Source organism: Equus caballus, chromosome 9, assembly GCF_041296265.1.
Source record: "Equus caballus isolate H_3958 breed thoroughbred chromosome 9, TB-T2T, whole genome shotgun sequence".
NCBI lineage: Eukaryota > Metazoa > Chordata > Mammalia > Perissodactyla > Equidae > Equus > Equus caballus.
This window is the reverse complement of record NC_091692.1, coordinates 51,724,942-51,742,930: the sequence shown is the minus strand read 5'-3', so window position 1 is coordinate 51,742,930 and position 17,989 is coordinate 51,724,942. Positions and strand designations below refer to the sequence as shown.

Sequence of the window (17,989 nt, the reverse complement as noted above, 5' to 3'; positions counted from 1 at the left end):
AAAATGCTGAAGAATACTGCACTCAGCCTAGAAACTCAGGAAAAACAAACAACAGCATACAAATGAAGAACCCAAACAAATAAGAAATTAAAATTAATTTCATTAACACATTAACACATTAATTAAAATTAGAACAAAAAGGAGATAAACCTTGTGAAAAAAGATTGTGTAAATGTAGTCTTGCAGCAAAACGTGCCCTTATCAGCTTTCCATAAACTAAGGCAGAATACCTCACAATCCTAGGTCTAAATTTTGTAAGAACAAATTGCCAAGAATAATGGATACTTCCACGAATTTTAAACACATAATACTCTGTGGGCAGTCTAAGAAAGCAATATGTATTATTTGCTTTGCAGGAGAGTAAATAGTTTGAAACAATAGACACAAATCCATTTAAGCATAATAGTTATATTTCAATTTATTTCTATGTAAATTGGTTTTTACATGCTGAGTTAGTATAAAGAATTATTAAAAAGATAATTAAATGCATTGAAAAATATAAAAAAATAAGAACAGCATATTAGACTACATGATTTTTAACTAAAAATCTTTGGATTGTGAAAGCACCACTTAACTCCCTATTACAATCTGGAAACAAAGTCATTACCAAAAAGCGTATTCTCTATTAGGTCATCATCCCACAAAAAACAGAATGTGAATTTCTAAGGCATATGTATGTTCAACAACATACTTATATTTTGGTAATCACTAAATGTCAAACATTATCCATAAGGGGTATTAACACATTAATATTTTCATTAAAAAAGAAAGATCTCTTTCCTCATTACATTACACATTTGTAGAATAGAGATCTGTCAAATAAATTACTGCAAAGTAGCTCAAGTTACACCTTATAACACTTGAATCACATAATCAGGGGCAAATAACCTTTAAAATGAAAGACAAATGGTAAAATTTAAGGGCATTTAATTTGCATAAATGTAATGTTAACAGTCTTTTCCTGGTTATATATTTTATGGTTAATTTATATATGTTACACTATCAGGTCCTTAACTCTCTTATAGGTCAATTTTAATTTTTTCCAATTTTATTTTGCCATAAGTAATACGGAAGTAGTTTATCACATATAAAAAGAAAACGATCTCACAAAAATAATTCAGCATGACTAAAAACATTCTATCATCAGGATCATATAGTTCTTGTGTTGTTAATGCCTACTTTGAAATAAACACTTATATTTTAGAATCTGGTGTGTCTAAAACTCATATTAAACTATTGGGCCCTCAGAACTCAATTCCCCTAGGGAGTTCCTCCAGGTCAACAGTCATTATGACCTTGATATGCAGGATAAGCTTTAAAATAAAAGGTTATATATGGTGCATGTTTTGGTCTTCCTTTACTTTGAAAATAATATTAACATTTGACACCAAAGTTATTGGCTTTTAAGTTTTATCCATTAAACTTTTACTATAAACACTGAAATGCACCAAATACATCTGCTCAGACAATACTGTGTCAGCTTTAACAATAAAATAGAACAAACCATCCATAGATTAACTACACTGATTTTAATGCTGTCCATGGTCCATAATCTCTAACAAATTAGAAAATGCCTGCAGTACATGAATTTAATCGTAGGTCAACATTGCATGGAAAAATATCAATTTATACACAGGAAAATAAATTTTCTTTTTTTAACTTTGCTGAACTCATGTTTAAGTGTCAATGACCAATGGGTTAGAGATGATGAATGTTACCACTATCCACCTTGGGAATAATTTAATTGGATAAAGCAGAGGGAAATTACTTTCTCTGAGGAAATTTTACTTTCAATGATTACCTCCACCTTTTCTGGGAACAGTATTTGATGGCAATGAAAGTTGGCCTCACCATTTCAATCTCAATTAGTGATGAATGGATTGAGGCTTCCTGTGGGACAAAGACTATTCTTTGTAGTTCATGTGAAATGAAATTGAAACGGTGGAATAAGTTACGAGAATTCGAAACATTTATTATTCTGCTTTCATTTTATTACATTGTCCTACCTAGGACTTAATGTTTAAATTAAGAGCCATATGAATGTTTACCATACATTTGCTAGGGACTGTTACATTGCTGGTAGGCATTAGAATTTAATCTTACAGATGTTCATGGAAACTCCTAAATTATCAGTCTTTTAATTTTTTTTCAACCTACTTCTCAAATTCACTTTAAAGTACTTGGCTTTTTGTTATACTGATAATTTCTACAACAGTTAAAACGTCTTAAAACTTAAGCATAATTATATATCTACACCTATCTTTGAAACTGAGATTTCTTCATAAGTAAATCAAATTGCTAGATAAAAATATGAAACTGTGTAATTGTACGTGATTGAAAAAATATGAACAAGCATGAAAACAATAGCTTATATAGGTCAGCCTGACCTGTGGTGTTTATTTGTCAGTTACTGTGTTGGTTTGGTGGGTTTACAGATAATCACATATCCAAGTTCTCTTCTAACAAAAGAAAAAGAAAAACATACTATGGAGATCCAGCTATCTATCTAATACGGATAGAGATAAATGTAGTATTATATTGACTGTCTCTCTGAAATACAAAAGTCCCAAACTATTATATTTAATCCTATATTGAAATAGCACAAGGCTATACTACTGGTGGTATTTTCTCATTTAAAAATCATACTTGTATGGGGCCAGCCCAGTGGCATAGTGGTTAAGATTGCATGCTCTGCTTCAGTGGCCTGGGGCTCACCAGTTCAGATCCCAGGTGCGTACCTACACATCACTCATCAAGCCATGTTGTGGAGTTGTCCCACATGCAAAATAGAGGAAGATAGGCATGGATGTAGCTCAGGGACAATCTTCCTCAAGGAAAAAGGGGAGGATCAACACCAGATGTTAGCTCAGGGCCGATTTTCCTCACCATAACAAACTAAAAATCTTATTTGTGAAAAAATAGAAAATGTGCAACATCTACATTCTCTGGCTCCAGCAAACCTTAAGCTGAAAACAGAGACTTTTACATGGAATGTGGAAATTAGGGCTATCAGGTCTTACGATCCTAAGCATTTCCAATATTCACAGCAAAACAGACTAATGTCAAGAACTTGGCTTCATTGGGATACCAGTTATCGTGAAAACATTCTTGAAGATTCTCATGCATGGAAAGGTGTGCAGAACAATGGTTTCTAGTTTGTCATTTGTTTTTGTTTGACTTCTGTGAATCTCATATCATATTGTATAAAGTAACACAACTTTATTGATGTTTAACGCCTTTCTTTGGTAGGAGAAAATGCCACATTTGCTAAGTTGTTTTTACGTATAATTACAGATGATCTTGGATTTTTACAAATGGCTTGCAAATGTTCCAAATCTCTTATGACAAAGGGTTTCTCAGTTTTATAAATTAACTTACAACAAAACAGAAATAAAACAACACAAAATACTATGGTAAAAGGAAATAAATTCATCTTTACCTTTCACTACACTAAAACTAAATACGCACTGATTTTTATAAAATAACTATATAATAATCTGCTAAGTGAATCTGCTTACTAACAAAAATTAGAAAAAATTGTTGGCAAATCTTGACCAGCAGATATGTGGTTACGAAGTCGCATCATACTTGTGGTGGAGGTCATCTGTAGAATCTAAACAGCAAATAAGGGTGTGCAAAATGCTAGTGTGTGGCCTCTTCACGGCAGTTGCTTGAGATAAGAGCTGTGCTGCCACAAAAGCATCTCAGACTTCACTGTGGTCACTGAGTTTGCTCAAATTCTGAAATAGAAGAGAAAGAAATAAGCACATCCTACTGGCTCCACTCTTAAGCCAGTACCATAGTCAAAGAAGAGTAGTAACTGAAGGGCTAGCAGATCCTGGAAGAAGCATTTATTTTATAAGCAGGAGGTTTGCACTTAATAGGTGATCACGAAATCACCTAAGGAGCAATATTTTTGGAAAATCCAAATTATTAAACAGTGTTCATTAACTGGTCCAAAAAAGGAATGAAAACATTCCTTTACTTGTGGCAGAGGATTCGGGGCGGGGGGGGGGGGGGGGAACATTTTAACAGATTTTAGATGCCACTAGGGTAATAGGCAATGAGAAATGCAAAGCCCCAATTCTACATTCCAATTTTTCTTATAACTCCTGCATGCCCATTTGTTCAACTCACCTTATTTGAATGGATGTTACTTATTGCAGCAGATACGGATTCAAAAAAAATTGGTTTCTCTGAGTCTAGGTTTCCATGGTACTTCATTGCTTTTATCAAGGAAGCTACAAGAAAGCACAAGTGATATAGGGACACATGGGGCAGCAGAAGGATCACGTTTAAGGTTAGCCAAAAGCACTCCCGTCCTTACCTGTGCAATGGGCCAAAGATACATCCACACTCTGGTTCTTACAGTCCATGTAAACCTGGAAGAATTAAAATAGCATACCCACAATTAATTGAGGATAGCTGGCAGGAAGGAATGAGGTAGGCTTCAGAATGAAGGAGAATTTCTAGTTAAAAAAAAAGCCAATGTTTATGATTGGTCAGACCACCAGAGGGAGGCATTGTTACACAATTGGGTACACTCTGGCAGGCTTCTCAAAGAGACTCAGCACACCAAGATGGATGCAGCAGGGGGTTTGCCTTCTGTGTAACTAAGTTTGGCTGCTTACATTTTCTACTTCATTTAATAAAAATAAAAACATCTCCTTTTCTTCCCTACAAGAATAATAGAAAATTGTTGTCAGACTTATGGTATTGGAAGTCAAAGACTTATTTCTCAAAATGATGAAAACTGCTGACCTACTGCTTACTTTAATATTTTACAACAATTTGTGCATCTTCATGTGCATCTTCTCTAAATCCCATCCATGGATGGTAAGTTGAGAAGCTCACTATAATCAAAGCAAAGTTTGATTGCCCAACTTCCATTTTTAAAGGCCCATCAAGATGAGAGGTGCTAACTAATTTGCTTGGCACACTTTAGGTTCGTGCCTCATTTAAGTCCTAGGAAAGCTCAAGGAAGAACAGCTTACTGAAGGGCTTGATCTTGAATTCACCCAGATCAAAATCAGCCCGTGAAACTCAGTGAAAGTAAATCTAAAAGTTTTAGTAACAGTAGGATGGATTTGGTTATATAATAGTGATGTATCTTACATGTATAATGTAGAAAGCAGCATTTATAACACATTCGAAGAGTGTGCATGATACATCCAAAGATTTCCCTTATATTCTTCCAGCAGCAAACAGTTCTCTCCATGTTAGAAGAATTGTGGAATAACAGGCCATGTATCACTCTGAGCATAAATAAACAAGCAACTCAACAAACAAATAATAACACATGGACTGAGACTATGCCATTGAACAAATGGCTCCTTTCCTTGTAATTTAGAATGATTAATTCAGGGTGACCCGTCGGTGTTTGACTTTTTCTTAAGCTCAGTGAAGCACAAACACATTGCTACAGGTAGTTTCTTGGTGCTGATAAACCTAATCTCCAGTTCACTGACCTCTCCAGTGTCCTAAGTAGAGGAATAAACAGAAGTCACTCCATTTCCTTCAAACTATAACTCTAGGAGAATGTTCCTTACACTAAAGTGACTAAGAAAATCATCCAGAGAGGGTCATGAGAAGCAGGAAGACACGCAAGGCTGCAGAGACTCTGTGGCTCTTCACTGTGGACCCTCTTTCAGGGTGGCTGGAACTAAGAAACAGTACCAGTTGCAATGACATTCTTTGCATTTTAAGAAATGACTTTTGCAAAGTGACAACACATAATAGAAGCTAACATTATTGAGTACTCACTAACTTCTGGACACTTTGTGCTTTATATGCAACATGTCATTTTAAGCTTCATAACAACTTGATGAAGTGGATATTTCTACTTCCAGTTTACAGAAAAAGCAAACAAATACTTAAGCCTAGATCATAGAACTAGTTTGATGGCTAATATTTGGACCCAGGGTTTACCTATCTTTAAAGCCTACATCCTTAACATACATCATAATTTACTGTAACTGTGATGAAATAAACCAAATAGCAATAAGGATGTTTAAAAGGAAAACTGACGCAAAATTGCTAGTTTTGTATATACAAATGGAAAATACCAAGCCAAGGGCAAATGTCATTTTCTGCCAACTTAAAAATAAAATGCATCTGTTGATTTACTTCATCATTATATTGTGTAGTATTTTAAAACCATTAAGATGAATGAAAAAAAGCTCTTTCTCAACATGCCCAGTACCTGGATTATTTGGATGCCTCTGAATTTTCAACCTTAGATCCTAAACTCAGTAGGAAATTGTAACTGTTTTCTCCTCTTTGCTATCTCTGAGTCCTCATCTGCAATATCTAGAGACAGAGGCTAATAAATATTAGAGCATATTCATAAACAAATTTAAAATACTATTAAACAAAAAATATACATACTGCCTTTTCCCAGTAAAAGGACAATCCTAGTCTAGCGTTTCTCAAAATATGATCCTTGGACCACATGCTTCAGAATCTCCTATGGTTGCTTCAGAGGAAGATTCCTGGGCTAGAACCAGGACCTGGCAGACTGCATTTTAAATGAGCACTCCAGATGATCCTTATGCCCCACGTTTAAGAGCACTCCTGCAGACCTTGGCAACACAGAGTAAACAGAAATGCCAAACATAAGCCCTCCAATGAACAGGAACTATCTGTTAACTGTCTAGATTTAGATGCAAAAAAAGAGTATTCAGGTTGAACCCTGTGCCAAATTGTGCAGATTTTATAGTGAACAACAAGAAAATAAAAGGGTCTTACATGGGGAAAAGGAGGACTTACCAAAAGCAGCCACTAGATTTAAGGCCTAGGATATTTAAGATTCATTTGTTTTGCACAATTTGTTTTCTGAATATCTCCTAATTCTGAAACAAAATCACCTCCTCATTTTTACAACATGAATAAATTGAGAGCCCGCCTGGTCAGATGATTTCCCAACACCTCACAGCTAGTGTCGCTGAGTCTCTTCTCTCAGGCAGTAGTCACACACTGAGCAGCATCCCCTCCACACATTCTACCCTTATCTCCATAGGAAAGTCATTCTAAGGCTGACCTTTGTACTCCCTTGACCTTGAAAGGTTGGACATTTCAAATTTAAAGTGTAAATGAATAGAGACACAGTTACGCAACACCACAAGAAAACAATCAAAATCCACAATGTGAGACCATTTAAGACTACTGGTCTTAACTTTTTAAAAGTCAAAGTCTGATTTTGACTTCTGGCCACGATGAGTAACTAATATAAAACTATCCCATCCTCCATAAATAAGTAGGAACTTACAACCAGATAAAAACATACAAACAACTGTTTTCAGACAATGGTAACAGGCAGCACAGGACTGAGTTCCCTGAGAGAAAGAGAACAAACGAGGTGAGCTCTCCAACCATCTCAGCTTTCTGCTGCAAAGCAGTTTCTGGGCGGTGGCATGATGAGGGAGGGCCCAAGCAAAGTGCAGCAGCTTCACTGAGCTGAGCAGACAGAACTTTACTTCAGGAAGGATTGGGTGGGTGAAATTGTGCAAGAGAGTAATAGAAAGGAGGGAAACATGCAGAGAAAGAGCTCCAGAAATTTTCCTAGGTTTTGATTAAGTCTTTGGCTGAAGACAAAGCCACATAGAGGGAGACTGTCTGAGGCCAGGGCAAGAGAATACCTGGGAGCAAACACCCAAAGGCAAGGTAACCTGAGAGCCACACCCAGCAGCTGCTGGAGGACTGGGGAGAATTAAAGAACAGGCATTGTCCAGGCCTCAAGACCCTCCCTCCATATTTAGGGTATTGAGGGAGAGAGCACACGGAAATAAGAAAGGGAGTACATTCCTTGTTGACTCAGTATTTACTCAAAAAAAAAGAAAAAATTTCCAGAAGTGTCTGAATTTTCCTCGAATAGGCAAAATTAGGGGTTCTTCCATCTATGGAAATGGAGGCTTGTGAGCTATATCAGTCTTAAAGAAATAAAACTCTGTTTTATTTCTTACACCCCAAGATCTAGACTCCAGGAAGATCATGGGGTGGAGAAATAAGCACTATCATTCCAGAGAATGGGGAAAAGCTCCTGCTCCTGGCACTATTTTAGACAGGGATGGTATCAAGTCAAACTGTACCCAGCCAGGATGTGAAAAAGAACCATCACCAAGGCCACTTGCTCATGCAGGAGACTCTTCTCCTTTCTAGAAGTCTGTAAGCTGACTGCCCATCATGTGCTATGCCTACCACATCTCGAGTCTATATTCTGTTCTCTCTCCAACCCTATGTCAATACCCACACTCCTGGCCTCCATACATCTACACACACACAGAAGCTTGATGAGGGCTCCTGAAAAGAAATCTACAGTGATGGGAGGCATAAAGTTCTGTGTCCTTTGGCGAGAATGAGTGAGACGGGTCTTGAAACAAGCAGGGTCAAGACCCTGGAGCAGAGAGAGTAGGTGGTGAAAAAACCCTGTTACTGAAGAGAAGGGAAAGAATCAATCCAGACACAAGCTGTGTTAAATACCTCAACAAGCATGGAGACTCCAGAATAGTCAAAAAAGGTCAACCCACTGCAATCCAGGATTAAAGAACACTTCTCATTCTGGCAGGGCTGTGAAGCTTCTTCTGTAGAAGGAACATAGATTTGAGTTAGGGAGAATTCTTAGAGATTTCTGCTGCTGATTTTGTTGAATGGTGGGAAGGTAACAGTGGCCTCGTGTTTAGCAAGACTAATTTCAGACACTTTTTAATTTTTATACTTTTCAGTTAATTGCTAATTATTTCTGAACTCTTTGATTTTTGATTATTCAAATGTTATTTCAGATAATTATTCATAATTCAAAGAGGAAGATGGGATATGTTAATTAACAGTATCATTTCACAGACAGATGAACTGAAGCAAGTTCAGATGATTTTGAAGGGATACCTGGCAAGTTAGTGCCAAACACAGACTAGAATCAAGGCATCTAGACATTCTGAATGGTATTCTTCCCATGATGCCAGTTTCCTTCATGGGTGTGCCCTGTTGTATGGTGCCTGAAGCTTATACAGTTTTGGAGTCACACTTTAAGGAAAAGATTCACTGCTGGAGCTTGTCCCTTGGCCTTGGAAGGGATCTATGTGAGGGGCCCTAAAAATCAAGCTTCATTTAATTCATGGTAAGTCTGCCTCTGAATGCATTTGATGGGAAAAATTTTTATTTTTTTTCTACTTAGGAGTTCCTGACTTCTTTTTCACTGAAGTCCCCAGGGCTACACTTTCCTTGTGTGAAATGACACATTTCTAAACAGTGACAGGCCATATCCAATGTCACTCTAAGGAGTGATGTGGCCCTCAAAACAGACCATGTAGGCTAAGATTCCCCCACCATCACTAGGCAAAGTATATAAAATAAACCCCAATTCATTAATTATTATGAAATTCTCTGAAAAAATAAATTCTTCATTGGAATAGATTTGCCATTAAAATGCCCGTGGTTTTGCCATAGAATGACTACAGAAAAGTGGGAATATGGTTGTTTCTCAATTAGCATTGAAGGGAAGTCGGGGGAAATTATGTCATTTTTAAAAACTGCTGCTTAGAGATAAAACCAGGCAGCAAATAGAGAATATACACTGAACATTTATATATAGCAGTAACTGTTAGGAAAAGGAGAAAATGCTACAAAGTAATCTTCAGTGTATTTGAAAAGTGGTATTCAGGTATAGGATCTGTTTCCAAGTTTCACTTTTACATCTATATTCATATTTACTAATTGAATTAATAAATATAGAGCATGTATTTTGTTCAAGAAATTTTTGAAATGTAGTGAATGATACAAATGTAAGATCCTATTCCTTTCTTCTAGGAGCTTATCCTTGAGTGCCACGGATAGGATTGGTACATAAATAATGGATGTTAAAAATGAAAAAGGATGGGAATTTAAATACACAAAGGAGAAGTCTCTTTGGAGTGATCAGGGAAGATTTCATACAAAAGTCTTGAAGGATATACATAATTCCAAAAAGTAGAAATGATATGGAGATGCAGGCATTCCAATCATAAGGATGGCTTTAATTGAACGCTAATGATAGTTTGAGATCTCAAACTTCTTCTGCTTCCATTCAAGCAACATTTATTGAGGGTCTACTGCATGCCAGGCACTCCAGTAGTGCCTTCTATTTCCCTGTTTCTCCCATAGGAAGGAGGGCTAAGCAGTAAGAACAGATTTAGACTATGTTTTCATTGGCCTAAAATGGTAAATTAGAACCTCATACAAAATGGAAAGTCACCACAATGTGGCTCATCCACTGACCACTCAGTAGTATTCATTATCATTCACTATTTGCCTAATTAAACATATGACCTATCTTTATTACGCAAAGGCTGTTATATATACCCTTGGATATAATGTGCCCCTGCTCATTATCAGAGATGGGAGAGGATTAAGATCACAGGAAAAAGAAAAAATTCATATTCCAAGCAAAGATAAACAGTGGAATGTTGAAGTGGTATTTGTTCCATCTCCTAGTCTCATAAATACACACACACACACACACACACACACACACACACACACACAGGTTGGCGCTACATTAATTAGTTTATAGATACTTTTGTTCCACTTTGTTTAGAGTTACAGTGACAGAATTACTAGATCAATATTAAAAGAGTTGCTAAGACGTTTGGCTCACTATTTAATCTGTGACATATATTTCCTTACATGTTTTTTATAATTCATAAGTACATTTTTATCCAATTTGGAAAGGTTTTATTGAATTTTCAGAGTATAAAAATCTCTAACAATTAAATATCAGATAAGCTTTCTCAGAAAAGTTCAATAATTCATATGATATAAAATATATATATAATTGATTAGGCATTTTCTTACAAAATTAAATGTAAAAAGTTTTAGTAAGATTAATCATGCTTGCAGCGTACCATGGAGTTCAATATTTGAAGGGTTCCTATGCAGAATCTTGTGAACATATCTGTTTCAGAAAACAAAATTTATTTGATTCTTTAAAGGCAGTAGTGGGTCAGAGCCAGCTCTAGCAGTTCTTTTGACATCTTGGAATCAGTCATAGAAAAATTTACATAATGGAAGTTGGGAAATGCTACAAATCAGTGCTTCTCCACCACCCCACGCCTTATTCTCTACTCCAAGAGTTGTTTGTTAAACATTTCCTAGCATATCACTGCTTAAATGTGAGTACTCTTGTTAAATATAAAGAAAATAATCAATCGGTAATTTAAAAAAAATCTAATGCCTTTGATTAAATAAATGACTTTATACACTGACATCCTTAGCAATAGATCTTAAAATCACAGAGATGACACAATTAGATATCAAAATTAGTAAAGTCTTTTTTTCCATATCTTTTAAGAGAGCTGTTCTTACAAAATACAAGTCTTTTATAATATAATACATATTTCAAAATAAGCTACAATCTAAAATTCTTTGTCCAAAAATTTATGTAGAAAAATTTAATATTAATATTCAATCCCCCCAAAATTAAAAGTTAATGAAATTATGTATTTTTCTGAGATCTGTAAGCCTATTCTTTATATATTAGAAGACATGATTGTCACTGGTAATATCTACAAGAGAGGCTTGGTAAAAAGAAACTGTAATCTGACAAATATCAGCAATGGTTTTATTTAGAAAATGTCAATGCACTGCTTTTCTTGAAAGAAGCTACATGAGTTATTATCTATAACTAAACTACACAGCATGAGTTCTATCACCCCCATTCCTTAGCCAGACAGACATAGCTAATCAATCATGGGAATTTTTTCCACTGAGGCCAATGAAGACCTTAAAATTTTTATCAACTCAGTGCTTCAGTGAGCCACTACTAGTTCGTAAGAAACTTATTTGTCAATCTGAACTTAATATTACAGGGAAAAAACAATCTATGTATATGTTATTTAGAGACATTGATCGCTGGATCTAAATAACTGGAAACTGGTGGTAAAAAGGTACAGAAAATTCTTTAAACAATTTTCTTTTTCTTTTTTAACCTATCACATTTATTCCACTTGTAAATTATACTTTCCATTCTCTCTATTTTCTGGTAATTAGTTCATCATTTAAGTGGTGATAGATTGTTAATGTTTGGGTCTTATCAGAGGTCATACAAAAATTCCGCTTCCATCGTCTCTGAGTGTGCTTGCTTTGTTCTTCATTTTTATATCCAAGTCTCCTCTTTCTTGTTTCTTTAATCAAAATATGTGCTTATTTTCAGATCATCCAAAATAAAATAAAGCAAACAAAAGAATTGTGTCTTGTAGTTGTGGATAATAACTTAGTTAAGCTATTTTAATAGAAGCAATTCATGATGTCTTTTGTAAATAAAAAAGACATCCTTAAGTAAAGTTACCAATCCACTCAAATAAAAATTTAAATACAGTGGACATTTCTGAGATTTTCCCCCAAATAAGTGAAGTTTTCCTTTACCCAGTATCCTCTCAGTTCTGCCACTGTACTGATTTTATGGCTAAAACCTTGTGTTCTAAGCTTCCAAGTAAATTAACCAGTGCAATAAAAATCACATCGTGGCAAAAAAGAGTAAAGCGAACACACAGCTAATATCCTGCCTTAGGTAAAGTGAGGTAAGCTTGGAGCATGTGCAAAGGAGACACCTAATCTATACCCATGTGGGATGTGGTAAATGATGGGCTTTATCCACAAAAAACAACATTTCAGAAAGAAATTAACCATCAGGTGTGGGTGGGCAATTAACTCCAGATTGTGGAAGCCAGCTCTTTCCTGTGGAATATTCATTAGCTCCTTTAATTAAAAAGTATTCATAGTTGCATAATTTAGGAGTGCTTTTCATATACTTCAAAAGATTCTTGACAGTCTGTGAGTCACTCATAATTTTTTGAAAGAAGGCATTTTCTGTTGATATCAATTAATTATTCAGAAGCAGGTTTATATCTCTAACTTCTCAAGAAAACAAGGAGATAAGAAATATTTAGGGCAAACCACAATACTATCTTTGGGAAACATGTGCACACACCATTGAATATCTCATTGATTGGTTGATTCATTCATTCATTCATTCACTCAAGCAGTCAGTCAATATAGATGTATTGGGTGCTTACTCTAAGCACTGTCCTAAGAACGGCAAGCAGAATGGTGAACAAGAGAGATGATGGTCTCTGCCCTCAACAGACTCACAACCAAGGTGGGAAACCTGTCAGCTGAACAAGTAATTTGAACTGTTATGAAGGCTGGAAAAATTATTCAGAAAGTGCTAAGGATGTACAGGAATGACCTGGTGTGGTTGACAGAATAATGGCCCCCAAAGACGTCCATATCTTAATTACCAGAACCTATGAATATATTGCCTAACATGGCAAAAGAGACTTTGTGATTTGATTGTATTGAGGACCTTGTGACGGCAAGGTAATCCTGCATTATCCAGAGGGGTCCAATGTAATCACAAAGGCCCTTACGAGAGGGAGGCAGGAGGGTCAGAGTCAGAAAAGGAGATGTGGTGATGGAAGAAGAGGTCAGAGAAAGATTTAAAAATGCCACACTGCTAGGTTGAAGATGAAGGAAGAGGCCATGAGCCAAGGAATGCAGGGGACCTCTAGAAATTCAAAAGGGCAAGGAAATAAATGGGTTCTCCTCTAGAGCCTCAGAAACATACAGCTCTGCCAAAACCTTGATTTTTCTCCTGTAAAATTCATTTCAGCCTCTGTCCTCTAAAACAGTAAGATAATAAATTTGTGTTGTTTTAAGCAAGTAAGTTTGTGGCAATTTGTTACAGCAGCAATAGGAAGTCAATATATCTGGATTGCTGGTTTGGGGTTTTGGTGGATGGCGGTGAGGAAAGGGAGCTTATTTTAGACTTCAGGATCTATAATGGCAAAAATTATGCCTGCTTTCTTCACCCTTGAATGTGCAGCACCTAGCATTGTGCCCAGGACTTAGTAGATGTTCAGTAAGTACAAGAAATATTTTCTGGGCCAGCCCTGGTGGCCTAGCAGTTAAGTTCAGCATGCTCCACTTCGGCAGCCCCGGGTTCAGATCCAGGGTACAGACCTACACTGCTGTGTTAGCAGCCATGCTGTGCTGGTGGCTGATATACTAAAAAAAAAAAAAATTGAGGAAGATTGGCATGGATATTAGCTCAGGGCTAATCTTCCTCCACAAAAACAAACAAACAAAAGGAATATTTGCTGAGTAAACAGAGACATGCATTAATTAATGCAAGAATGAAAGATAAATGGAACTTGTGAACTGAGGTCTAGAGGATGATTAGAAGATAAGCAGGTGAGAAGGTGGTAGAGGTGGACCTGGAGAATCACTGGCACTATGCCTCTTGGTAATGGCATAACGTGACTAAAGTGTTTTGGGACACATCCTACTAAACATGGTAATGGCAGATTTCTCCACATTTGAGCAATTTTTGTTTTCATTTAGAGAAATATGACTTCCATCTTATTACTTATATAGCTTATTTCAAATATTTTGATTAAACAATCATGTGCTCAACTAAAAATCTGTAGTTGGTTGTTTGTAGATTGTTGGCGAGGGAGTATTTTTTTATTCTCTTCTCTCTTTCCCATTCCCTTGCATAGCTAATGGCTCCCTTTGCTTTAGTTACTTCCAGATCTATTTGGTGCTCCCAAAAGTCCACTGGATGCCTCATGGACTACCTCTCAGTATCTTAAATTCACCATCCTTCAAAATAAACATATCTTCTCTTTTAGGTACACTACTGGGTCCCCTACTAACCCCATTTGAGAGTTTCAAAGCTTCAGAATCATTTGCCTTGCCCTCCCCCTGCCCCAAATACCCATACAGTGCCAGCTGTTTTCATTACATGCTGAAATCTCTTTTAAGCCCATCCTCTATCTCCATTTTCATAACCTTGTGACCAAAGCAGAGGAAGATGATGCCGTCACCTCATTTTCTTGGGTTAGCACCACTTCATCCTTCCAGCTTGTGTGCCTGCAGACTGCATTCAGATCAGTACTCCCAAATCCCAGCTTTAAGCACCCTTTTCTGTATGCATGCCTGCCCTCAACAGAGACTTGAGTTGTGCCTCTGTCCCTAACAAACTGCATGATCCAGAGCAAGTTAGTTGTCTCCTATGGGCCTCAACTTCTTCACCAGTAAAATGAAGAGTATCCTATTATCTACTTGAAAAGGAAAGTGTGGTATTTACCTATTACCCATTACAGAGTTATTAAGAAGAATGTCCTTTGAAAACTGTGAATTGCTATACAAATATTATTTATCATTATAATTTTCATTCATTGATCAAGTGTTCATTGGAGAATGAAGAATAATGCAATGGAAATTTAGCACTTTTTGCCTTAAAAATCTAGTTATAAGGAGAATAGACACAAATAAAGCTACTCTATAACTATATAAGGTAATATGTGATTGACTAAAGCATGTGGTAGCCTCTCTGTTTTACTATTACAATGATCTCCATTTTACAGCTGAAGACATTGAATTCCAGCCCGCACTTAACTATGTATTGCCCTGTGTGGGTCTGGTTGACTTCTTTTTCTACCTAAAGGGATTGCCAAGGAGTGTGTCCCTTCAACTTACTTTACTTCCCTATTAAACCTTGAAGAAAGTATAAGATGTGGATTGGCAGAGAAGGGATATGGCTCTATTCAGGAGAACCCAAATAAAGGCAAAGCCAAGGATAGTTAAATTAGACAAGGAGGCCATGAGTTGATCTGTCTGACTTGGACGGAGGGTTTGTGTAATGTGTTGTAAAAGAGAAAGCAGTTTGAGAAGATTGGGCATGGTCTGAGGTGCCCTGTTTAGGTGTGCGTACTTGATCCTCAGAAGGGAATCATTATAATTTTTTAAGCATAAGAGGAACGTTAAAGCAAATGTGATTTAAGATTAATCTGCATTATATCATAGAATAGAATAGAGCCATGATGGCAATTACATCGCAGCTTGCATGTCAACTCCAACCATTTGCTTCTGCAGCCCCACGTTGAGAAGATTCTCAAGCTACTCTGGCTCATATAGAATACAGATGGCTACCAGGCTACTCTACTCTGGTACTTGAGGAAGTACCTTGATCTATTAGTTCTTTCTGATGTGAGCACAGGAAACTGGGTATTTTCTATCCATGGAATAAAACCAAGAATATCTTATAGAAAAAAAAAAACAATATGAAAGTTTCAGTAATTCATTTTGAACATAGTTAAGGACAGAATCAGAGTCACAGAGTGAGAACGTCAAAGTGATAAAACCAAGAGTTAATATATTTTGGTAATTAAATTGAGAGATGAAATAAAGAACATGAGCAGTAAATGTAACCTTAGCATTTAAAGCACAAGGATGTGAGAGCAGGATGGTGTTCCTGAACAAGAAGGAGAGATGTGAGGACCCAGGATACTTTGGAGTGTTAGAAGAGGGAAAAGGAGTAGGATGCTGGAAGAAATATTCTGGTCAGGTAGTTCTGATTACTATTAAAAGGCCACTGGGTGCCAAAGGTTTCAAAAGGATACAGTGAAGGTGACAGCGCCCATCAGCTACCATTCTGTGCAAAGTGGGCCTGGTCTAATGATGCAGAGGTGAGAAGGTCCTTAAAAAGTTTCAAGAGAAAGACACTGAAGAAATTATCATTAAATACTATACCAGTATTAGATAAGCATTCTTTAAAAGCACAAGGCAGGAGAAAGTAAATTTGCCACAAGAAGTCAGAAAAGACTAAAGAAACTGAATCTGAGTTGCATCCATGTTGATGTGAGTCATGCAATTGATTAATATAGTTATATAATATTTACTTTATTCTATTCTATGTCATATATCTATTTAGAATATATATAATATAATATAATATAGTAGATATAATATGTATTTCATTCTCTTATATAAACATTCCATATGTTCTTTATCCATTGTACTGTTAATAGATATTTTAGTTGTTTCTAGGTTTGGGGGAATTATAAACAAAGCTACTATGAAGAATCTTGCATATTTTTCCAGGTACAAATATTAAGAGATTCCTTCTTTATTGTCTTTAGAAGTGCAAAAATTACTATTGCTCAGCTTTTCCTGGTTTTTAAGTTTACATAACTGGAATTAGAACTTTATAATATATTTTCTTTTGTCTTCCTTTTTTTTTACCCAATTATGTTTATCAGACTCATCCAATTTTCATGACTGTATAAGTATACCATGCAATAAACATATCAAATAAAAACTCAGATGTACAAATACACCAAAGTTTATTTACACCTGCTACTTTTTTTAGACATATGAGCTGTTTCCAGGTTTGGATAGTTACAAACAGTACTGTGTAAACATCCTGTTTATGTAACTTGCTACAAATAAGCTCTCATTTCTTTAGGATGTATAACTAGGAGTGGAATTGCTGGTCATAATGTATGTATATCTTCAGCTTTATATGATATGCCAAACTGTTTTCCAAGGTGATTCTAACAGTTTACAAGAGATTTCTTGTTGCCTTATATCCCCACCAACCCTTGGTATCATCAGACTTTTAAATGTTTACTAACTATATATATGAAGAGCTATTTATTGTGGATTTAATTTAAATTTCCCCAATAATTACTAAGAATAATAATAGTGAAGTTAAGCATATTCTCATATGCTTATTGGCAAATTTGAAAATGTTCCCTTTTTCTTTTGATGAGGAAGATTGGCCCTGCACTAACATCTGCTCCAATCTGCCTCCTTCTGCTTGAGGAAGATAGTTCCTGAGCTAATATTTGTGCCAATCTTCCTCTGTTTTGCATGTGAGATGCTGCCACAGCATGGCTGGACGAGCAGTGTGTAGGTCCATGTGAGGGATATGAACCCGCAAACCCTGTTGCACCAAAATGGAACACACACTTAACCGCTATGCCACTGGGCTGGCCCTGAAAATGTCTCTTTTCGTGAAATGCCTGTTCATGTCTTTTGTCCATTTTTCTATTGGATCATCTGCTTTCTGTCTTGCTCCTTGATTTGTTGGGGAATGCAATCCTTTCTCCATTTTTATGTCATATCTATCTTCTTCCTCTCTGGCCTCATCTTTTCATGCATTATTTGGTGTCTT

General features: G+C 36.2%; 1 protein-coding gene across 14 annotated transcripts in view; it reads right to left on the bottom strand.

The window, feature by feature from the left end:
* Positions 1-392: 392 nt before the first annotated feature.
* Positions 393-17,989, bottom strand: part of SLC26A7 (solute carrier family 26 member 7) — a 132,265-nt gene continuing 114,668 nt past the window's right edge. For all 14 annotated transcript variants that reach the window (XM_070222268.1, XM_070222269.1, XM_070222279.1 and 11 more), the window contains 4 exons: positions 8,479-8,579; positions 4,328-4,382; positions 4,138-4,241; positions 393-3,740 (listed from right to left, as the gene is read on the bottom strand). In XM_070222268.1, coding sequence (XP_070078369.1) covers positions 3,705-3,740; positions 4,138-4,241; positions 4,328-4,382; positions 8,479-8,579 — 296 coding nt within the window. In that variant the 3' untranslated portion in view covers positions 393-3,704. The remainder of the gene's footprint in view (positions 3,741-4,137; positions 4,242-4,327; positions 4,383-8,478; positions 8,580-17,989) is intronic.